The sequence below is a fragment of the Manacus candei genome, unplaced genomic scaffold (assembly GCF_025592945.1).
Source record: "Manacus candei isolate 608988 ecotype Guabito, Panama unplaced genomic scaffold, ASM2559294v1 h1tg000424l, whole genome shotgun sequence".
In the NCBI taxonomy this organism is placed as follows: domain Eukaryota; kingdom Metazoa; phylum Chordata; class Aves; order Passeriformes; family Pipridae; genus Manacus; species Manacus candei.
The window spans coordinates 30,793-53,142 of record NW_026138472.1 but is presented as its reverse complement, the minus strand read 5'-3'; the positions used below and the strand labels follow the sequence as shown (position 1 = coordinate 53,142).

General features: G+C 59.1%; 3 protein-coding genes and 2 non-coding genes across 8 annotated transcripts; all 5 read right to left on the bottom strand.

The window, feature by feature from the left end:
• Positions 1 to 159: 159 nt before the first annotated feature.
• Positions 160 to 12,138, bottom strand: KANSL2 (KAT8 regulatory NSL complex subunit 2). Of its 3 annotated transcripts, none has more exons than XM_051776049.1 (10): positions 12,109 to 12,138; positions 11,112 to 11,370; positions 9,663 to 9,841; positions 9,113 to 9,227; positions 8,081 to 8,244; positions 6,439 to 6,605; positions 5,740 to 5,836; positions 3,146 to 3,399; positions 1,422 to 1,598; positions 160 to 727 (listed from the first exon to the last, which is right to left on the bottom strand). In XM_051776049.1, exons 2-10 carry the CDS (start codon positions 11,360 to 11,362, stop codon positions 611 to 613), a joined length of 1,521 nt encoding a protein of 506 aa, XP_051632009.1. In that variant the 5' UTR covers positions 11,363 to 11,370; positions 12,109 to 12,138; the 3' UTR covers positions 160 to 610. The 3 variants fall into 3 exon arrangements, with proteins under 3 accessions (XP_051632009.1, XP_051632007.1, XP_051632008.1); XM_051776047.1 differs by lacking the exon at positions 12,109 to 12,138 and adding an exon at positions 11,662 to 11,856; XM_051776048.1 differs by lacking the exon at positions 12,109 to 12,138 and adding an exon at positions 11,662 to 11,856 and having other exon boundaries at positions 160 to 724.
• LOC127465541 (small nucleolar RNA SNORA2/SNORA34 family) lies at positions 789 to 916 on the bottom strand. The gene has a single exon (XR_007902249.1). It is a non-coding gene; the product is annotated as a small nucleolar RNA SNORA2/SNORA34 family (small nucleolar RNA).
• On the bottom strand, positions 1,607 to 10,227 carry LOC127465534 (uncharacterized). The gene is made up of 2 exons (XM_051776050.1): positions 10,000 to 10,227; positions 1,607 to 2,773 (listed from the first exon to the last, which is right to left on the bottom strand). The coding sequence occupies exon 2, from the start codon at positions 2,531 to 2,533 to the stop codon at positions 1,628 to 1,630; it is 906 nt and encodes a 301-aa protein (XP_051632010.1). The 5' UTR covers positions 2,534 to 2,773; positions 10,000 to 10,227; the 3' UTR covers positions 1,607 to 1,627.
• Positions 5,531 to 5,658, bottom strand: LOC127465540 (small nucleolar RNA SNORA2/SNORA34 family). Its single transcript, XR_007902248.1, has one exon. It is a non-coding gene; the product is annotated as a small nucleolar RNA SNORA2/SNORA34 family (small nucleolar RNA).
• A 1,146-nt stretch (positions 12,139 to 13,284) lies between the features above and the next one.
• On the bottom strand, positions 13,285 to 22,079 carry CCNT1 (cyclin T1). Of its 2 annotated transcripts, XM_051776046.1 has the most exons (9): positions 21,883 to 22,079; positions 21,039 to 21,120; positions 20,652 to 20,780; positions 19,799 to 19,859; positions 18,402 to 18,464; positions 17,746 to 17,791; positions 15,671 to 15,834; positions 15,255 to 15,325; positions 13,285 to 14,972 (listed from the first exon to the last, which is right to left on the bottom strand). In XM_051776046.1, exons 1-9 carry the CDS (start codon positions 22,053 to 22,055, stop codon positions 13,596 to 13,598), a joined length of 2,166 nt encoding a protein of 721 aa, XP_051632006.1. In that variant the 5' UTR covers positions 22,056 to 22,079; the 3' UTR covers positions 13,285 to 13,595. The 2 variants fall into 2 exon arrangements, with proteins under 2 accessions (XP_051632006.1, XP_051632005.1); XM_051776045.1 differs by lacking the exon at positions 21,883 to 22,079 and having other exon boundaries at positions 21,039 to 21,738.
• Between the last annotated feature and the right edge of the window lie 271 nt (positions 22,080 to 22,350).

Genomic DNA, 22,350 nt, shown 5'->3' with positions numbered 1-22,350 from the left:
CCCCCCCAGCAGCAGGACTGGGGCTCCGGCAGCAGCGCGGTCCCCCCCCCCCCGGGGAGGTCACTCATCCCCCCCCTCCGGAGCATCCCCGAACCCCCCCGGACACCCCCCCAGCCATCAAGATACAGCCATCAAGATACAGGGACAGCAGGAGCCCACCTCCATCGTTTTATTGTGGGGGGAACCTCCATCCCCCCAAATGTTACAGGGCCACGTCACCCCCCCCGGGGGCACATGAGGACGTGGCAAAGGATCCCAGAACTCCAGCGAGTCCCTCCCTGCCTTCTCCCAGAGTCCCCCTGCGGCTCCTCCATCCCCACAGGCATGGGGGGGGTCTGGGGTCCCCATGCCAGGGTTTTAGGGTCCTACTCCAGAGTTTTAGGGTCTTCATGCCAGGGTTTCAGAGCCGCCACTCCGGGGTTTCAGGGGCCCCACTCTGGGGTTTTGGGGTCCCCAGGAATCACATCAGCAGAGGAACACGAGCTGTGGCTCATCCTGGCACTGGACCAGGACATCAGCGCCTGTGGGTCCCCCCACATCCCACACCAAGGGTCCCCCCCCATCCCATGCTGAGGGTCCCATGGGAGCAGAGATCCAGGGGGTGCCGGGCTCAGCTCACAGCCCCCGGCTCCAGGCTCCCGTTGGCAGTGGCTCCCCGGGCCGGGGTGGCCGAGGCCGTTTCCTCCTGGTCATCCTGAGGCGCCGTCCGGCCCGGGAGGTGACCCTGCTGGGGACAGAACAGGGACACTGAGCTGGCTGTGCTGGGACACGGCCAGGCCAGCCTGGGCTGGTGTCGCTCCCACACGAATTGGCTGCTCCATGGCACGGGAGCACCAACAGACCGGGAGACGCTTCCTCTGGGCTCCTGTTTGAAACCAACGGCTACAGCAAACCAGGGGTCTTCAGTCAGAGCCTGGGCTGGGCCCCCCACCCACCCACCCACCCCAAAACTCGGCTCCCACCCAGGGAGGGCAGGGGAGGCAGGACAAGGTGACATCTCCAAAGAGGACAGTCTGGGGGGTCATCCCAAGGAAGCCCCAGGCTCCGGGCGGGACACGGGAGGAGCAAACTCAAGTTGCTCCAGAGAAAAATGCAACTCCAAAGGAGAAAACAGAACCTTTGGCCTGGGAAGCCACTCCCCTAAAAACCCCCAGCTGGGATTAAGAGGCTCCCACAGTGGGCAGCCCCCACGGCCACACATCCCCGGTGTCCCAGACATCTCCCAGGACACCCACGGAGCCATCCCGGGGGCCGCCCCCACCCCTAATGTCATCCAGACGGGGGGCACAGCGCGGCTCCGGCGCCGCTGCGGGGGAGAGGAGCCCCCCGGGCCCGGCTGGGAGGTGGGAGGGCAGAGAGGGGGTGGTTCTCCCGCTGGGAAAGCACATCCTGAGGGGCTGCAGCCCCACACCAGGCCGTACCTGCGCAGGGGGCTCAGCCAGGGGGGCTGAGGAGCTGCCCCTGTCCGGCTCCTCCAGCGCCAGGATGTCGATGGGAGCCTCGGCCACGTCCCGCAGGGACGGCTCGAGGGTCACGGAGGGGTCGAAGAGCAGAGGGGACGGGGGGCACTGCATTCCATCGCCCACCACGTCCAGGTCCTGGGGGGGGGAAACAGCGGAGGGGCTCGTCAGGAAGGGTCATCACAGCCCTTCTCTGTCAGCCCTGGAGCAGCAGAAGAGGAGGAGAAGGAGGAGGAGGAGGAGGAGAAAGAAGAGTGGGCATTGTGCCAGCAGGACCCCCGTCCAGCAGCTGGAACACACCACAGGAGCCTCCTCCTCCTCCTCCTCCTCCTGCAGGAATGATCCCAGGACAAGGTGTTGGGACCCCCGGCCTGGAGCCCAGCGGGATGTGCTGTCCCAGAAGTGTCCTCCTGGGGACCCCCAGAGCAGCCCCCCCTGCTCCAGGATGTCACACCCCCCCCGCCTGCCCTGACACCACAGATGGGCTCCGAGGACTCCTCCATCTGCCCTTCCTGCAGAGGGGAGAGGGTGGGATTTGGGAGAGGCTGGGATTTGTTTTGGCTCCAGAGGGAGTTTGACACGAGGGTGAGATTCCTGCAGCTCACGAGTGGCACCTCCCCAGCCTGGCACGACGTGAGACACAACACAGATGCCCCCGGCAGCCGCGGTTCCGGAGCCCAGGACGGGGGAAAACACTCCCGTTTTCCCTTTCCAACCCCAAAAAATCCACCTCCTGTTCGCACAGGAAGGGGCTGGGATCTGATCCGAGCTCCCCCAGCCTGACCCCATTTGCTCTCCTGGCTCCTGCCATCCCTGGGGCTCTGCAGCTGCTGGAATCCCTCCTCCTCCACCAGCCAACTCCAAAGCAGATCCGAGGTTTGTCTCCAACAGCAGCGCTCAGGAATCTCGGGAGCAACCAAAGCCTGAGGTGACACCTCGCTCAGAGGAGCAGCTCCCACGGATTGGGGTGTTCTTGTTTTGCTTAAACAAATTTCCGAGGAGTTTAAGTGTGTTGGCTTAAATGCAGGATGCCAGAATAATCTGGGGATTAAAATCCTCATTTTTTTCCTCATGGGAGAGAAAATGGGGGGGGGAAATCCTCTCTTTAAGAGGCCCCTACAGGGATTTAAACGAGCACAGCCCTTCCAAAGGAGCAGCCACCAACCCTGAGGAACAGCTCCCAAACCTTCCCCACTCCTGCACTTTCACAGAATCCCAGGAATGTTTGGGCTGGGAGGGACCTTTTAAAGCTCATCCAGTCCCATCCCCTGCCATGGGCAGGGACACCTTCCACTAGCCCAGGTTGCTCCAACCTGGCCTGGGACACTCCCAGGCAGCCACAGCTCCTCTGGGCAACCTGTGCCAGGGCCCCACCACCCTCACAGGGAGGGATTTCTTCCCAATATCCCATCTAACCCTGCCCTCTGGCAGTGGGAAACCATTCCCTCTTGTCCTGGCACTCCAGGCCCTTGTCCCAAGCCCCTCTCCATCTTTCTCAGAGCCCCTTCAGGCACTGGAAGGGGCTCTCAGGTCTCTCCAGAGCCTTCCCTTCTCCAGGCTGGACACTCCCACGGCCTCCTCCGCCCTCACTCCACGTCCTCCCCCTGTGCTGAGGACCCCAGACCCGGCTGCAGCATTCCAGGAGGGCTCTCTCAGGAGGGCAGAGGGCTGTGGGCTCCACTTACATCACTGAATTCCAGGGGCAGGCTCTCGCTGGGCTGGAGCTCGGCCGCGCTCAGGTACAGCTCCGAGGGAGCAGCTCCCAGCTCCTGGGGCACGGCCAGGCCCTGCTCTGGGATGTACATCTGGGGGGGCAGGCGCAGGTGGAGGGGGCAGCACGGCTCCTCCGACAGGCTCACGGGCACGGGCTTGTTGCAGGGCACCTCCTCGGAGCCCTGGCACGGCTTGAACAGCGTCTGGTTCGTGTCCTGGCAGATATCTGGGAAGAGCTGGTCAAGGAAAGCAGCCCAGGTACAGCCAGGCACGCATCCAGAGGGATAAAACTCCCAATCCCCCCATCAAACGCTGCTAACCCCCTCCCCACCCCCATTTCTCCCTGACGAAGAACCCACACCCCAGAGCTCCATCCCGACTGCCCAGGGATGTGGGTGACGTTATTTCCATGCTGGAAAACTGGGACAACAGCCACAGCCTCCCCGTGGGGGCTGGGAGATGTGGCTGGATCCCTGTGAACCAGATCCTCGTGTGGATGTCACAAAGGCAGGGGATTAACTTCTGTTTGCAGACAGCCCCGGGGAGGGATCGGCTCCAGCCCCACACGCAGGGACATCCCAGCACACACAATGCCTCTCCCACAGCCAGGACTTTAGTTCCGGTATTTCTATCTTCCCAGTGCATTTTCCTTCCCAGTGGAAAACCTGTTCCTGCCAGAGGTGTAAATGGGATTTCCTGCCTTTAATCACAAACAGAAGCTCTGCTCTGATTGTGTCGCACTTGTGGAGCGATCCAGCAGCAGAGGAGCTGTGGATCCAACCCCATCCTGCTCTGATCCAATCCTCCTCCAACCTCATCCTGCTCTGATCCCATCCTCCTCCAACCCCATCCTGCTCTGATCCCATCCTCCTCCAACCCCATCCTGCTCTGATCCCATCCTCCTCCAACCCCATCCTGCTCTGATCCTTTTTCTCTTCCGACTTCTTCCTCTTCTTCTGACCCCCACCCTCTTCATCCAACCCCCTTCCTCCTCTTCCACCCTTTTCTCCTCTTTTGATCCCTTCCTGTTTTTCCAACCCCTTTCTCCCCTTCCCATCCCCATCCTTTTCTTCCAACCCCTTCACCCTCCTCAGACCCCCCTCCCATCCCCTTTCCAATCTCAGCTGCTCTCCAATTTGGGGGCTTCACGCTGCAGTTTCCCCCTCAAACACCACAACGTGGTAGAGGAAAAAAAATCCCAACCCCACATAAACCGGGAAAAGTCACCAAGTTTAACCCAGTTTCTTAAGCTGCCAAGGCCTGAGACTCATCCTTCCCTCCTCTCCTCCCTGAACAAGGATTTCTCATGGATCCACTTCCTAACAGGCTGTGGGGAGCCCTAATCTGGGCTGGCAGCAACGTCGGAGCCCATCCCAGTGGAGATGGATCCAAGCCACCCGAGGGCAGATGTGGGGAGAGCAGGGGTGGGGAAGGCAGGTTTTCACCTCCTGGAGTGACTCCCAGCTCCAGCACCGACTTCACCAGCAGCCAAAAGCACAGATCCCCGAGATGCCAAAAAGCCCAGGCCCCACCTGGAGCCTCTCCCCACCCCTTCAGTGCCCTGTCACAAACAATCCAGCTCCCGGGAGCACAGAGAGCCCGAGAGGCTGCAGATGTTATCGGGATGCAGATGTTATGGGAAAGGCTTGTTTGTGTCAGGGGGAGTCAGCTGAGAGCTCCTCCCCGCCCTCCCCAGCACCAGCTGCCAGCAGTGGCTTCTCCGGCTGTTTTATGGGATTTATCCTGCCTTTATTTTGAGGTATATGGTGGTTAGAGAGAAACAAAGGCAGCTTCCAGCTCCTGCTCCCTGCGTGGGGGTGGAGGTGAGCCGGTCAGCTTCGGGGACAAAACAAACCCAGTGGTTCCTACAAACCCAGGGGGTCCCAAAAACCTCGGGGCTCCCACAGACCCTCGAGCTCCCACAAATCCAGAAGCTCCCACAGACCCCTGAGCTCTCACAGATCCAAAAGAGTGGATGGAGCAGATGCACCCAGGGCAGTGCTGGGGAAAGGGTCCCATGTTGGGGGGTGATCCCTGAGCTGGGAGATCCCAGAGGAAGTTTCAGTGCCGGGTCTCCAACAGCTGAGGCAGTTTCGGGAACTGGAACAGCTCAAGGCTGAAAGGTTGAAAGAACCTTTCAAGGGGTCACAGCGACCAAGCTGGGCCTTGGCAGCTCCAAACAGGCCCAGAACTACCCCTCCAGATCCTCAAGGACACGCTCCGGTGGTCAGACACCCCTTCCCGCACACACCCCTCACAACTCAGGCCTCCTTGGGTTCTCTGGGTGCTTCCAAGTGAACTGCCCCCCCTGTTGGGATGCTCTGGATCAGGGAGGCTGTGGTGGGACCAGCCTGTGCCTTTGTCCCTCCCACACGAATTGGCTGCTCCACGGGACGGGAGCGCCAACAGACCGGGAGATGTTTCCTCTGGGCTCCTGCTTGAAACCAACGGCTACAGCAAACCGGTGGCCTTGATTTAGGGCCAGGGAGGGGAAAAAAGGAAGGGCAGAGGCAGGGCAAACGGCCAGCAAACAGCCAGGGACAGCAGCAGGTGGATCAAAGGATACGCGTGAGGCAGTGCCGGGTCATCGGCAGGGACGGGTTGGAGCATCGGACGTCATCGACAAAGGCCAAGCAGCGCTGGCTGGAACGGGTGGTGTGGGCCTGAAATCATGGAATGACGGACCTTAAAGCTCCTGTTCCACCCCCTGCCACCAGCCCAGGTTGCTCCAAGCCCAGTCCAACCAGGCCTTGGACACTTCCAGGGCTGGGGGAGCCACAGCTTCTCTGGGCAACCTTTACCAGGGCCTCCCCACCCTCCCAGGGAGGAATTTCTGCCCAATATCCCATCTAAATCTCTCATCTCTGAGTTTAAACTGTTCCCTCTTGCCCTACCACTGTCTGGTCGTGTAAGTCCCTCTTTCTAACAAGCCCCTTTTAGGACCTGGAAGGGGCTTAAGGTCCCCCTTGAGCCTCCTTCTCTCCTGGCTGAGCACCCCCAGCTCCCTCAGAAGTTCTCCAGACCCTTCTCCTTGTGCTCCAGCCCCTTCCCCAACTCCCTTCTCTTCTCTGGACACACTCCAGCCCCTCCACGTCTGTCTTGGGAGCCAGGGCCCCAAAACCAACCCCAGGATTGGAGGCACCCAGCACAGGGGGACGGTCACCAGAACCTAGTGTCCTAGCAGGAAGGGGGGATCTGTCAGGGGCCTGGCATCACTCCTGGGAAGAGACAAGAGGGGAGACCCCCCCGGGGTGTCCCCACAGACCTGCTGGGCCGCGCCGTCGGTGGCCAGGACGCGGCGCTCCCGGAGCTGCCGGTGCAGCAGAGCCTCCACCCCGTAGCGCTGCCGGTACCTCCGCAGGCACTTGAGCCGTTTCAGGTTCTCCCTCTCCTTGGCCATCAGCCCCTCCGGGCCTGTCAGGAGGCTGCTCCCTGCAGGAACCACAGGAAAGTCAAGGAATCTCCACCTCCCTGCCTGTTTTTTTTCAGCGTCAAGAACCCAAATCAGCTGTCAGAGGGCTCGGAGAGCCACGGGGGGGGATTCAGAGGCTCAGTGCGAAGCTCTGGGTGACACCAGTAACGCAGGTTCCATCCCAAGATTCACCCTGACCTCTCTGTGCACACCAGGAGCGCTGGGGCCCGCAGGGTAATTTTAAAACCCCTTTTAAAAATAGCCCAGCCACTCCCGTCCGTTGTGATTTCTGCAGCAGAACAGGAGCTTGTCGAATTCCAGGTCGCTCCTGCGCGAGTTCTGGAAGCTTCCTGCCAGCATTCCCGGAGTAATTACAGGGCAACGCTCGAGATCTGCTCTCCTCTGACTGCTTTGCTAAAAGGAGTTCTGCAAAATTGGTATGTACCAAAGTCCTGGTTATTTTTACTTGGGCCTGAGCTGAATTATGACATTTTCCGGGATGAGCTATTAAAGGATGATGCTGGAAAAAGAGTCCTTTGCTCTGCAATACTTGGGATCAGTTACAGAGCCCGGTTTTGCCTCAGTTGAACTGGGAATTCCTGCTTCCAAGAGCATGTTCTGCACAGGGAGAATCCCAACAGAGGCAGAGGGAAAGCTGCATCCATGCTAAGGAGGAATATGCCAGTACAGCAGCACTGGTGCTACTGGAACCAACTCCTGCCCACACACCCAGGGCCTTACGGACGAATATTTTTTGTTTATAGAAGCAAAAACAGGAAATCCCAGTACAAAAAAAGCACTTTTGTCTCAGAATTAACTTTGTAAGCTCATTTCCTGTCAACGCTGCAAGCTTTGAAGAGCAAAGAAATGCTCTGGAAAAGCTTTGGAACCCCGACGATACGGATCTCCGGGCACGGGGCCAGCACAGGATCCCAGAACCCCCGGGGTTGGAAAAGACCTCCAGGATCATCGAGTCCAACCTGTGCCTGATCCTCCACCTTGTCCCCCCAGCCCAGAGCTCTGAGTGCCACCTCCAGTCCTTCCTTGGACACCTCCAGGGACGGGGACTCCAAACCTCCCTGGGTAGCCCCTTCTAATGCCTGACAACCCTTTCCATGGAGAAATTCCTCCTGATGTCCAACCTGACTCTCCCCTGGCACAACTTGAGGCTGTTTCCTCTCATCCTGTCCCTTGTTCCCTGGGAGCAGAGCCTGACACCCCCCCAGCTCCTCCCTCCTGTCAGGGAACTGTAGAGAAGGTCCCCCTTGAGACTCCTTTCCTCCAGCATGAGCCCCCCCAGCTCCCTCAGTTCTCCAGCCCCTTCTCCTTGTGCTCCAGGCTCATTCCCATCTCTGCACACGCTCCAGCCCCTCAATGAAAACACCTGAGCATGGAACCCTCACCCTGCTCCAAAATCTGCCTCTACAAAGGCCAAAACCCCCTCCTTTGAGACGTTTTTCTGTGCACGCCCTCAGCCAGGAGGCCCCGGGCTCACCAATGGCCTCGTGCTCTCCCTTCCGGCTGTGCAGGAACCGGCGCTTCTTCTCCTTCAGGAGGTGCTGGAGCCGCTTGAACTGGTCGATGTAGAGGGACTGGAGCCGGATCAGCTTCTCCCTCATGATCAGAGCCACCTCCTCGGCCGTGTACACCCCGGCGTGCCTGGAAAAACCAGGGGCTGTTTGGGATGGGGCCCTCGGGGTTGTTCTCCTTCAAGGGTGTGGGGATCCCTCAGGATTATTCTCCCCAAGGGGTGTGGGGATCCCTCAGGATTGTTCTCCCAAGGGGTGTGAGGATCCCTCAGGATTATTCTCTCAAGGGGTGTGAGGATTCCTCAGGATTGTTCTCCCAAGGGGTGTGGGGATCCCTCAGGATTGTTCTCCCAAGGGGTGTGGGGATCCCTCAGGATTGTTCTCCCAAGGGGTGTGGGGATCCCTCAGGATTATTCTCAAGGGGTGTGAGGATTCCTCAGGATTGTTCTCCCAAGGGGTGTGGGGATCCCTCAGGATTATTCTCAAGGGGTGTGAGGATTCCTCAGGATTGTTCTCCCAAGGGGTGTGGGGATCCCTCAGGATTATTCTCCCAAGGGATGTGGGGATTCCTCAGGATTATTCTCCCAAGGAGTGTGGGGATCCCTCAGGATTGTTCTCCCAAGGGGTGTGGGGATCCCTCAGGATTATTCTCCCAAGGGGTGTGGGGATTCCTCAGGATTATTCTCCCAAGGGGTGTGGGGATCCCTCAGGATTGTTCTCCCAAGAGGTGTGGGGATCCCTCAGGATTGTTCTCCCAAGGGGTGTGGGGATCCCTCAGGATTGTTCTCCCAAGGGGTGTGGGGGTCTCTCAGGATTGTTCCCCAGAAGGTGTGGAGGTCCCTCAGATGTTTTCTCCCCCAGGGTGTGGGGATTCCCCAGGATTATTCTCCTGGAGGATATGGGGGTCCCTTGGAGCTGAATCCCCAAAGAGTGTGGCGGATTCAGCTCCTCACAGGATTTAACGTGGATTTAACAGGATTTAACCCCCCCAGACCCACTTGAGGGGATCCTCCTGGTCGCTGTCGATGCTGTCGGCCTCGCTGTCGGGGTCCCCCCGCCAGGTCTGCTCCACGGTCACAGGGTCCTGCTCCCCGTCACTCCAGCTGTCCTCGTCTGGAACACACGGGAATGACAGGACACCGGCCCGGGGTGGCCCCACAGCCCCACAGAGCTGAGCTGGCTCTGCCTCGTGCCCAGAGGGAACTCTCCACCCCAAAACTGAGCGAGGGACACGGAGCAGGAACCAACAGGAAACCCCCCCCCCCCCAAGCTGGGCAGGGTCAAACCCCCCCAGCAGCCTTCCCAGGAACCATGGACCACCACTGAGCAACCCCACTGACATTTCCATGTTAAACCTGCAGGATTTGGGGCTGGCACCTGCGACTGCTCTGCAGGAGAGACACACCGAGGTTTGCAAAACAGCACCTTTCACCCCCAGACCCCAGGGTGGTTTTCCCACTGGATTTAAGAAGGGATATTCTGGGCTTTTCCACACGAAACCGGAGTGCCCAGGCCCTCTCCCGGGGGCATTCTGGGCCCAGCCCTTACCCAGGATGCGGCTGGCCTCGCTCCGGGCGCTCTCCGTGCTCTGGGAGCCCAGCTCTGACCTGGCATAGGAGCTCAGCTGGCACAGCAAGGTCTCACTCACGGGCCCGGGGTGGGATTTCTTCACCTGGGCCTGGAGCGCCAGCGCGTTCCGACGGGCGTGCTCCGCGCAGAAGGACGTGCTGAGGGATAAACCAGGGCTCGTTACAGCCCCCAGCCCTCAGCCAGGGAAGGAACCATGGAATTATGGATGGTTTGGGTCAGAGGGACCTCAAACATCATCCAGTTCCACCCACTGCCATGGGCAGGGACACCTTCCACTAGCCCAGGTTGCTCTAACCTGGCCTGGGACACTTCCAGGGATGGGGCAGCCACAGCTTCTCTGGGCAACCTGTGCCAGGGCCTCCCCACCCTCCCAGGGAGGAATTTCTTCCCAATATCCCATCTAACCCTGTCTTCTGTCAGTTTGAAGCCATTCCCCTCTGTCCTGGCACTCCAGACCATTGGAAGTAATCTCCCTCCATCTTTCCTGCAGGTCCCTTCCACGTCCTGGAAAGTCACCCCAAAGCTTTCCCTTCTCCAGGCTGAACAATCCCAACTCTCCCCAGCCTTTCCCCGTGGCAGAGCTGCTCCCTCTGACCATCTTGGAGCATTTTAAACACCTCAGAGAAGCAGCAGCACAACCAGGGCAAAGCTCCCCAGAGCTGGAGTGGCTGCACTGGGGATTATCCACCAGCACAGACAGCAGGAAGCTCCGTGCTGGGATGAGGGAGGGATGGCTCCCAGGCAGGGCTTGGAGCACTGCAGCCACCTCCTGCTGGCCCAGGGCACAGCCACGGTGCCAAGAGGACTCCCTGGAGCCTTTTACCAGCTTAAAAAACGCTTTGGAAAAGGGGAGATGCTTCTCTGAGGTGATCCAAGTGCAGCAGTTGAAGGGGGAAAATTATAGAATATCCTGAGCTGGAAGGGACCCACAAGGATCATCCAGTCCAACTCCTGTGCGGGGCACCCCAAGATCCCACTAATCCCAAAATCACACCATGTGCCTGAGAGCGTTGTCCAAATGCTCCTTGAGCTCTAGAATCATGGAATATCCTGAGCTGGAAGGGACCCACAAGGACCATCAAAATCCAGCTCCTGGCCCCGCACAGGACACCCCAAAATCCCACTAATCCCAAAATCCCAGCTCCTGAAAGTGTTGTCCAAATGCTCCTTGAGCTCTGGCAGCCTTGGGGTCGTGACCAAACCCTGGGAAAACTGTTCAGTGCCCGACCACCCTCTGGGGGAAGAACCTTTCCCCAAAAATCCAACCCAACCCTCCCCTGACACAGCTCCAGCCTTTCCCTCGGCGGGGACCACAAGGAGAAGAACCTCCTCCTGGCCATTTGAATTCCACAGGGTTAAAAGCCACGGGGAATACCGGGAAAACCAGGAGGCAGAGGAGGCACTCACCCATCCTTCTTCTCGGGTTTGGGGGCGGCGTTGGGGCAGCGCTTCCCGTTCTTGGCGGACACGTAACTGCACTGCTTGAAGGGAGCGTTCCTGTCCTCCAGGATGTGCTTGATGCAGAATTCCTGCCCCTCCAGGCGGGGCTGGGAGCAGGGCCGGGGGCTGAAGGCACAGGCCAGCGGCTCCTGAGACCGCGGCACCGGGGTCAGGCGGCCCCGGCTCGTGGGCAGCACGTGGATCCGGATCCTGTTCATGGCAACTCCTGCAGGGAAAGAGAGGGAAGGAAACACCGACAGGATGAAGAGCAGCAGCTGGGAACCGATGTGGGTAAAATTCTGACCCCCATGGCCGGTATGATCCCCATCCCTTCAGGGCCCCTCCCAGTTCCCGGGATCACCCCCCCATCACTGACCAGCACAGGACCAGAACAGAACTCCCTCCTCCTGAATCCCGGGGTATCCCGGTTCCTATCCCTGCCTGCATCCCCGTTCTCCCGGTGCCTCCAAGTGCCCGTTCCCGCCTCCGTGCCGCTGCATCCCGGTTCTCATCTCACCTCTATCCCGATGTATTCCGGTTTCCATCCCGATCTACCCCGGTGTCCACTTCGCCTCTATCCCGGTGCCCATCCATGCCTATCCCGGTGTCTATCGCGGTGCCCTCCCCAGTCTATCCCGGTCCCCATCCCGGTCTATCCCAGTATCCCATCCCGGTCTATCCCGGTTTCTATCCCGGCGCCCCCCCCCGCGCACGTGCTCCCCCGCCGCTTCCCCCGCGCATGCGCGCTCCCGCCGCCCCGGCGCCGCCATTTTGTCCGCGGGCGGCCGGCGCGCGGGGGAACCCCCGGGGGCCGCGCAGGCGGTGCTGTCGGCGCGGGGAGCAGGGTTGGGGCCCGCCCGCGGGACGGTGCGGGGCTGAGGGGGCCCGGGGGAGCGCGCGGGAGCCGCGGCGAGGGGCTGCGCAGGGACCCTTCCGTGGGCGGGCGGCGCCGCCGCCATCTTACCTCGCTGCCGCCGCGGCCTCCGCGCAGACCCGGCGCGCGCCCGCCCCGCCGCCTCACTGGCCCGCCCGGCAGCCAATCGGCGGCGGGCGCGGGGGCGGTGCCGCGCGCGGTTGGGCGATCCCGCCGTCACTCACGAGGGGAGCGGCCACGCCTCCCCCGGTGGTCACGTGGGCGAGGCGCGGCGGGACCGCGACACGTGGGCGCGGCGGGACCGGGAGGGTCCCCGGGGGAGGCGGCACCGGGATTGGGCTTCGGCCCCGGGAAAGGAGGAGGTCCCCGGAGCCCCAGTTTGGTCCTCGGGCTTGGCCAAGAGCCCCCCACACTGTTCCCGATCCCCTCCCGGTTTCCCGGGCTGGCTGCAGACCGACACTGCTCCCCGCCGGTTAACGGGAAGGCAGAACCTCCTCATCCCGGGAGAAACCGGCCTCCAAAGGAGTTGGGGGAAACAAAGGGCTGGGCCTTTGGCCAGAGCCTGAAATCTAAGCCAGACCCAAAAACGGACCTAAACCCGTTCCCAAACTCTTGGCAGGGGGAGGGTCGCCGAGGGTAGAGGTGCTGGAGAGGCCAGCACTGAATCTTCCTAAAAACAAGCCCATGTGGAACAAGTTTCCCAAAAACCATCCAGAGAACATCCATTTATTGAAGGTGGGAGAGTAAAAGTCTAAAGAAGGAAATGGGGTTTTCCCAAACATTCAACCCAAACCCTGGTGGGTCCCTGGGCTGTGTAAAAGCTGCTTCCAGCTTGGCTGTGAACAGCCACATGCCAGTGGGATTCCCTGGAAGAGCTGCCCTGGGCACAGTGATCCTGCATCCTCATCCCACTGGGAATGCACCATAATCCTGTCCCGATCACCCCGACAGCCAAGTCCTCCAACACAACCCTAAACCCAGCTCTGCACACACCAGCCTTGGGCTGCAGGAGGGGAATAAGGGACAGAGACACCATTCCCAAATCAGAGCAGGTTTAGGAGCGAGGAAACAGGACCATGGCAGGGAGAGCAGCTCCTATCACCTGGAATTCCCTTAGCCCCCCACACCCCCCCTTCCCCCAAAAACTCCTAAATCCACATCCAATCTCCAACAGCTCAAGTAGAGCCCCCACCACCAAGTCCCCCCCAGATCCTCCCCGGGCTCCACCGCAGCCCCACGTTATAAAAAGGACCAAAACCACTAAGATATAAGTTAATGCTTAAATTATTTGTAAAACATCTTAAATTTTCTGTGACATATTTTAAATACCCCCCACATTCCCCAGAGGGGGGGGCAAAGCCCAACACTAACTGGGAGCCTATGGGGGGAAAGGGAAGGAATAGAGAAAGGGTTCCTTATCCTTTCACAGCTTTTTAACAACTAAATATCAATAATAAAAGTTATATTATAATAAAATAAGTTCTTCGTGAGGCAGTGGAGATCAAAAAGCCCTTTCTCAAGCCCCGCGGGTTCGGGCTCGGGCTCTGGACTCAGTAGTAAAAAGGGGAGGGGGGGGTTTACTTGGGGAGGGGGGGCAGTGGAGGGGGCGGTTCCGAGGGCAGGGGGGGCGGTCGGGGCTTGTCCGTGTTGGCGGCAGCTCGGGAGCCGCTGGAAGCCCGGGGGTTCAGGAGCTCGTACGAGTGGAATTCGAAGGCGGGGGGCTGGGTGGGCTGCATGCCCTGCGCGCTCAGCAGCGAGTGCAGCATGTTCACCGTGTCCTGATAGTCACTGGCCTGGCTGGCGTTGTGCCCGTTGGCCCCCGAGGGCCCCTTGTCCGATTTGTGGGCGCCCCGCTGGGCTTTGCCGGGCTGGGATAAATCCGAGCTGTGCCCGGGCAGGTGGGAGGCCCCGGGGAGGTGGGAGTACGGGAACGGCACCGCGGGGCCTTTGGAGGCTTTGGCCGCCTTGGGCTGGTGCTCGTGGGGCGCGGCCGAGGGCTCCTCGGGCAGGGGTCTCTTGCGGGTGGGGGCGAGGGGCCCGTAGCCCTTGTGGGGGGCGGCGGCGCCGGGCTGGGCACCGTGCTTGGAGTCCCCCGGGCGCTTGGCCGCGGTGCTGGGGCCGGCGCCGAGCTGGGCGTGCAAGTGTTTGTGCGAGTGGTGGTTGTGGTGGTGGTGGTGGTGGTTGGATGAGTGGCCCTTGTGCTTCTCCTTGTACTCCCGGCTCTTCCCGCCCTCGTCCGCGGAGCCGTGCCTGTCTCCGGGGCCCGGCACCTTGATCCGCATCTTGATCTCCTCCTGCTTGGAGGGGATGGGCCTCTCCCCGCCCGCCCCCGCCGCCTGGATCCTCATCTTGAGGGCCTTGTCGCCCTTGTCGGCGCCGGGCGGGCGCTCGGGGTTGTCCGAGCCTGCAATGGGGATTTTCAGGATGATCGGGGAGGGGTTGCTGTCCTGCTGCCCTTCCCTCTCCCGCTGCTGCTGCACCAGCAGGTTCTGGGCGGCGTAGGCGTACTGGGAGCGCACGTTGGCCTCCATGTTCTCCAGCTGCCGCTTCTGCGCCGCCAACTCCTCGGCGTGTTTGGCCCGGTACTCCTTGAGGGACACCTTGGCCGACGGCGCGTTCTTGGTGCCCTGCTTTGGGTAGGCGGCACCGTCCTGCTGCGGGTGCTCGGCGGCGGCCGAGGAGCTCTCGCTAGTCCTGTGGATGTCCAGCTTGGCCGGGGGATGCCAATGATCCGCCTGGGAAGGGTCGGCGGCGCTCGGCTCGCCGGGGGATTCGGCCGCGGGCGGCAGCGCCGGCCCCGCGCCGGCCGTGGAGGACGTGGACATGCTCATGAGCCCGGCGATGTTCATGTCCGAGCTGTTGTTCCTGGAGATCATGTTGAGGATGGTCTGCTCCGACAGGTTCTCGTCGTCGCCGTGGTCGTCGGTCTTGGACTTTCTGGCTGCTTGAGAGGCCTGGAATTGAAAGACCAGCCGGGTGTTTACTCTGGGGTGTCGCTGGAGCTCGTCAGTACAGACAGATTTTGCCCCCATCCCTCCTTGTGGGAAGATTCCCAAGCCCTGGAAGCCAGGCTGCTACTGCAGCTGGAAAACCAAAGTCTCTCCAGAGTTAATTCAGTACAGACAAACTCGAGCACCACTCCCAGCATTCAGATTCCACACACACGCTCCCTTCCCAGACACTGTCCTGCACTGTCATTCCCAAAGGAATCACAGAGAATGTCCAAAGTTTCTTACCCGCCAGTTCCGGATCCGTTTAAGCCGACTGGGAGTTTTCTCAAGGATCTGCAGGAATTCATGGGTCAGTTCTGCAGAGGAGACACAAACCCGAGCGGGAGGGTCAGAGCAGCCCTGGTCCCTCAGGACAACCCCCTCTTCTGATGGATGGAGCTACTGGTGGGATGGAGCTGCTCCGGGAGGGGAACTCTGAGAACTGGAACCACTGACACATTTAAACTCATCTCTCTGTGGTGCTACAGAAGCTGCTGCTGCCCTGGAAACCTCGGCAAGCCCTGAAATCCTGGAGCCCGTGAGGTGGTGTTGGAACATCAGACCCAGGACCAAAGATGCCAAAATAATTTAAGAGCCTTTTTTTTTTTCTTTTTTTTTTTTTTTTTTTGGAGGGGGGAAAACCACCTCGCTCCCAAACTTACCATCTAAGAGCTCCAGAGTTACAGTGCCATCAACGTATTCCCACCAGTGCTTCCCGTCCGTGGAGACTGGGATCTCCCAGTTGGACCACTTACAGGCCAGGTGGATACAGACGCAGGCCACAACGGGCGGGGTGTACTGCAGGCTGAAGGTGGTCAGGTGCAGGCTGACGTCACCGGGAGAGAAAACAGAAAGCCATCAACTCCCACGCCTGAGCCGCAGCATCCACGCGGGACACGGGGGGGAATGTGGGGGTGGCCCTCGGGACCTCCCCGGAACGACCCCCGGGCACAGCCGGATCCGGCCCGGCTCCACCGCCCGGGGGGGTTTCTGCACCGCTGGGCTTGGCCGGCCCTGCTCTGCTCCAGGAAATTTTGGGATCTCCTCCACCTGTTTGTTTGTTCATCCCTGTTTTGCTACAGGAAATTTGGGACCTCCAAGGAAGAGGAAAGTCAGTGGGGACCTGCCGGCCCCACCTCTGCTCTGAGGAGAAACTTCCAAGCACAACTCCTGGATGGCACTGAAGGAGCAAACTGGCCCTTTTTTTTAGCTTTAGGAAGGCTCTGGTCTTTCCCAAAGGATTTTCAGGAATACACACTCAATGCTGGAGTGACCCAGGAGCACCTGAGCCAGGTCACCTACCAAGTGTTTTCATTAATAAATGAATTTCCCACTCGGTGCTGGGAAGTGTGGGCAGCAGTGGGAAAGCAAGAACCAAGGGACTAAAAGGATCCTGCTCTCCCTGCAGGAACACCAGAGCTTTAGGAAACATGGAAGCAAGTCTGAGTGTGGGATCTGCCCACACACCAATGGGCCCTTTGGGAAAAGGAGCCCCTGAGCACCCACGAGGCACCATCCCCTCAGCACCTTATTGAACGTTTTTCCACCAGTGAAAGGTGGAGAGGCAGAAACACGGAATCTACAGCCAAAAATCCTGAGGTTTCATGGATCCTGGGTTTATCCAGAAGAAGCAGGAAATTCAGAGCCTTGGCAGAGTGCACTTAAGGTGCACAAAGAGCCTCAACTCTGCCCCATAACGATGCCAGAGGGAAATCCAAGTGGAACACATGGATAAATCCGGTTCATCCCCAAGGCATCTCCCTCAGGCATCACTTTGGGGCAAAACTGAGGCTCCACTTCGTCCTTTCTGCCTGGATTTCCCTCAGTTACAGTCTTAACTCCCAATTCCTTGGCTTTGCTGCAGGGATAAAAGAGGTTTCAGGGCTGTGTTTACCCAAATATCACCAACATCACATTCCCGATGCCGGAAATCCACAGGTGCCCTTTGGAGCCTGAGAACACCTTCAACAAACAGTGCAGGTGAGCAGGGAACACCTCCCAAGTGGAGAGGAGGGAAACCAGTGCCCACAGACATTCCCAGGGCTTGGAGGCAGCTCTGGCCCTGCAGCTTCACCCCTGCTGGCTCCCAAACCACCTTTTGTTCCTCCCTAGTTTCACAAAAACACAACATTTTCTGTGTCTGTGACATTCACTCCATGATTTGCCTGAAGCTGGTAATCCAGGAAACTCAACTGAAAAATAAACCCAACACAAGTTGCTGGCATCAGCCTGGAAGCGAAAATTTAGGGACAAAACAACCCAGAGGATGAACTTGGGCTGACTTTTGTTTCCAAGGTTCTACTCACAGCACAGTTTCCTCCTGGCCTGCACCCAACTCTGCTTTTACCCCATTTATACCCTAAATCAGCCTTTTTCTGGGCACAAACCATATTCATGGACAATTTCCACACCACCTTGTTTGGTGAAAACTCTCCAACACCTGGGACTGAGCAAGGAAAAATGTATACATTCATTTCACCTTTTTTTGTTTGCTTTGGGTTTTCCTTCAACTTTCACAAATAAATTCTTATAAAACAAGCACTGAAGGTCCTGAGCACCCCACCTGCCTCATTTTCCAGCTGGTTTTGCCCAGCAGCTGGCAGGAAAAAGGGTAGGAACCCTTTCTTAAGGCTCCTCCTGAGGGATTCCCAGCTGCTCCCAGGCTGAGCGATGCCCCCAGAGTCACCAGCAGCAGACAAATTATAAAATCAATTATAAAATAAAAAAAAATAATAACCTGTTTGTAGCCATGAAATAGGAAGTTTGTGCCAAGTCCTTGCTGGCTGTAAGATAAAAGGAAAAAGCAGGGTGTTACTTGCATATTCTGATAAACATTATCATTATTTTGGTGCAAGGGCCACATGCCACCCATGGATTAACACACTCTAGGCCACAGCCACAAGGGATTTGGGGAATTCTGTTCACTGAGAGCTTTGTGGAGTTCAAAAGAGCCAGAATCATTTAAAGCTGCCTCTTTTTGGATGATTACAGGGATGGAACAGCTTTCCTGTGAGGAAAGGCTGGGAGAATTGGGATTGTTCAGCCTGGAAAAGGCTCTGGGGTGACCATCGTGTGGGACTTTGGACAAGGCCTGGAGTGGCAGGACAAGGGGGAATGGCTTCCCACAGGAAAAGGGGAGATTTAGATGGGATACTGGGAGGAAATCCCTCCCTGGGAGGGTGGGGAGGCCCTGGCACAGGTTGCCCAGAGGAGCTGTGGCTGCCCCTGGATCCCTGGGAGCGTCCAAGGCCAGGTGGGAGCAACGTGGTCTCGTGGAAGGTGTCCCTGCCCTTCCAATCCAACCCACCCCAGGATTCTGGGAAGCTCTGGAGCAGTCCCAGCTGGACATCCCACCCTGTTTTCCCAGCCCTTCCCATCCCAGCTGCCCCTCACCTCGCACGAGCTGGGTGCACTTCACCACGTGGGTGTGGGGATGGTCAATAGTGATCTCAAACCCTGCAAGGACACAGACAAACGACCATCAGGACCAGCAGCACAGCCCCTGGAGCCACATTTCCTGCTCCCCTTCCCTCCTCCAGCCCTGCTTGGAGCTGGGCAGGAATAGAAGAGCCCATTTTCCTGCATCCAGAAGCCTCAAGTTCTCCAGCCACAAACCCTGGAGGTCTCTCTGGTGCTGCCAGACCTCCCCAGAGCTCAGGGACTTCTGAAAGGCCTCACTGGGAACAAAACAACTATTAAGGATTTTAAAAATAGCAGGACAAAGCCTCTTGGAGCAGCTGGGAGGAAGGAGAAGACAATGGCATCTGCTCCAAGGAATTTCTCTCACCCAAAAAGCTGAGAGGAAGCAGATTGTTTCCCTTTGAAGGGGCCTGAGGACAACTGAGTTTAATCCTCGCTCCGGTTTCCTCCTCAGTTTGGGAATTATGCTTTAAAGGGAGAAAGAATTCCAGTTGGTCCATGTGTGCAGCAGATCTGCAGAATGTTCTAGAAGAACTGGGATGTTTGGAAAGGCAACTGGAGAACTGAGTGGTTGCAGAACTGGGCTCAGTTCAGCCGTGGGTTTGTGGCCCACGACACCTCAGCCCATCCTGAGGGGGGGACACACACGGGGTGTCTGCTCTGAATCCACGCAGGAGTAACAACTCCTGCTCTTTTGGAGAGAAAAATCTACCTACAAACTGCCTCTGAAATGGAACATGTGTTAGTAAGAACAACTTTTAACAGCACATTTGAGAAAGGAACAGGGTACCAGGTCCCACCAACCACCGCCCTACGTGGAGGCTCCAACTTCTACTTCCAAAAACTGTTGCTGGTTTGTTGTTTTCTGGGTTTTTTTTCCCCCATTCAATTATTTGATGCAAATATTCACTTTTTAACTGGGTGTTTTAGACATCTCTCAGCACAAACTGCTTCCTGCAACAGAATTAGAGCTTTAGGGGTTGGAACTAGGTGGTTTTTAAGGTCCCTTTAAACCCAAACCATTCCATGATTCTATGACTGAGCTGGAAAGCACAACCCATGACAGTGACCGGTGTCCAAGCAGCACAAATCCTGGTTCTTTAGGGGGGAAAAAAAGCAAAAAAAAAAACCAAAAAAAACCAAAAGAAAAAAGAAAAAAAAGAGACAAGCCACACTTAAAATCTCTCTGAGCATTGAGCCTGGCACGAGTTACACCTGGAAAAACTGATGTTAAAACAAGAGTGGGGGTGAAAAAGGGGGTTTGTCGCCTGGACTCTGGGGAGAAGACAGCAGGGGTCAGGCTCTCCAGCCTGTGGAATTCTCCTGGCTCTGGGATTCGTGTGGCAGCCCGGCCGCTTCGAACAACTTACCCAGGGTCTGCAGTATTATGCTCTCTAGAATGACCAGGTCTTGGGCTTGTTGCAGGTAAGCCTGGGGTTGAGAGGACAGGCAGGTTACTCACGGAGAGGCACTCGGATCAAGCCTGCACATTCCTAACACCCTTCTCTCCAGGGGAAAAATGGGAATCTCCCTGCACGGGGCCACTGGCACAGACCCCCTGGAAGTGCTCAAGGCCAGGCTGGATGGAGCTCAGAGCAAGCTGGGCTGGTGCAAAGTGTCCCTGCCCATGGCAGGAGGGTGGGACAGGATGGGGTTTAAGGTCCTTCCAACCCAAACCATCCTGGGATTGTGTGAAAGAGGGAGCAGAGCGCTGGGGTGGCCCTGGGTGCTGGTCCCCCACACTCCTGGGGTGGCACAGGAGCAGGAAAGGAATTAGCAGGAATCAGCAGCTATTCCTGCCCTTTTTTTTTTTTTTTCCCTCTCATTTTCCATAAGTTTCCCTGGAAAAAAAGCTGCCCCTTCCAGCAGGACTGGCTACCCAGGTGAAACGGGCTGTCTGGAGAGGTGGGGGGGGACCAGCAGCGTTTTTAACCCCCTGTGACAGGCGTGGGGACAAACTGCTCCCACTTCTGCTCCATTCCAGCACCTCTGCCCTCCTGGGCAGCATTCCAGGGACACTGGCTCCCACCACACCTGGACCCAGGTGTGCAGCAGAGCAGAGCAGAGGCTGCCCAGAGCAGGGAAGCCCAAATCTCCCCATGGCAGGAGCTGCTGGACTGGGAAGCTGCCCCCGGGAGGGTCGAGGAGCCACCGGAGCCACGCGATTCCAGAGGCAATTCCCACTCCTCAGAGCACATCCCAGGGCTCCATCCCCACACCCACCTCGCTCTTGGTGTCCAGCAGAGGCTCCTGGGGGTGCAGACAAGCATGTGCCACCTTGATGACATGCTCCAGCTTCCGGGGCTGCTCCTCCACCTTGGCTGCGAGGAAAAGCGCCGCCGGCACCACGGACTGAGGGGAAGGGACACAGAAGTCACTTCAAAAAGTCACCAAACCCGACAATAAATCAAATAAATCGGGTGAATTCTCCACATTCTTCCAGGAAGCGAAGCCTGTGCAAGTCCAGCCGCCACCAGGAGGGAGAAAAGGGTCTCTCTTCTCATCCCTCCCCCTTCCCAAAATCCCTCCCCCGGGGCCAGTTCCCACCTCCCCAGAGCAGAGCAGGGGAATTCCCAGGGCCCCCCTTTCCCTCCAGATCCCGGCACTTACGTTCCTGTGGAACTGGGTGAAGGACTGCACCATGTAGAAGCGGTGCATGTACACGATAGCCGTGTTGATGGTGAGCTGGGAGCTTGAGAAGGGGGTTAAGGAAAGGCACAGCCGTGACAGAGACCCCCTGGGCAGGGGGTTTCTCCTCAGGGGAGCCCTTGGAATTGATCCCACCGGGATGGGACAAGCTCTCCGCATTCCTGGGCTGGGTCTTCCCTGCATCCCAGCACAGCTCCTCTCGAGACGAAAACGGGCTTTCCCAGATCCCAAAACAGGCTCGGCTCTCCTCGCTCCCAGGCTGGGTCTTCCCGACAGCCCAGCATAGCTCTCCCTGCTCCCAAAACCCATTTCGGGATCTCCTCGACCCCCACACAAGCTCGGTTCTCCCGGCCTCTCGCGTCTTCCCTTCCCCGCACCTCGGTACAGCTCTCCGAGCTCCCGAAACGGGATCTCCTCGATCCCAAAACGGGCTGGGCGCTTCCGGGCCGGTCGGGCGTTCCCGAGCCTTCCCAACACGCCAGAGCGGCTCTGCCCGCTCCCGAAACAGGACTTCCTCGATCCAAAAAACTGGGCTCGGCTCCTCCCGCTACCGAGCCGAGCCGGGCTTTCCCAATACGCCAGCACCGACCTCCCCATCCCCGGGCCGGGCTCTGCTCAATGCCGGGCCGGGCTCTGCTCAACCCCAACGCCGGACGGGGCTCTCCCCGCTCCCGGTTCTCCTCACACCCTCCCCCGTCTCTCCCGACCCTCCCGTCTCCCCCCCTCTGCGCCCTCCCCGCCCCGCCCCGCTCCCCCCCACACCCCGCGGCCTAGCGCGGCCTAGAGCGCGGGCCCGGATGGATACACGTTGAGGCGCTGCCCCATGTCCTGCAGCAGGTTGGCCGCCTGCTGGCGGTACGAGAGCTCCTTGTCCGGGTCGAGCCCGGCGCGGCGGGAGGGGCTGCGCTCCAGCTGCTCGCGGCTGAAGTACCAGCGGCGCCCGGGCCCGGCGCCGCCGCCGCCCGCCGAGGCCTCCATGGCGGCTCTGCGCCCGCGCGGGGGACGCGGCGGCGTGCGCACGCAACGCGGTGACGTCACAGCGCCGGAGGAGCGGGGCGGGAGCGGCCGTTGGGGAGAGCGCGTGTTCCGGGGAGGGGGCGGGGCTTGGTGGTGGACACGCCCACCCCTCTGTGGGGATACGGCCGTGGACGGACAGGCCACGCCCACACCGGAAGCCTGAGGGGGCTCCGGTTTTAGGGGGGCCTCCGGTTTTAAGGGGGTCTCCGGTTTTAGGGGGGTCTCGCAGCCCTCCCCCCCAACCTCAGGGCGGTGT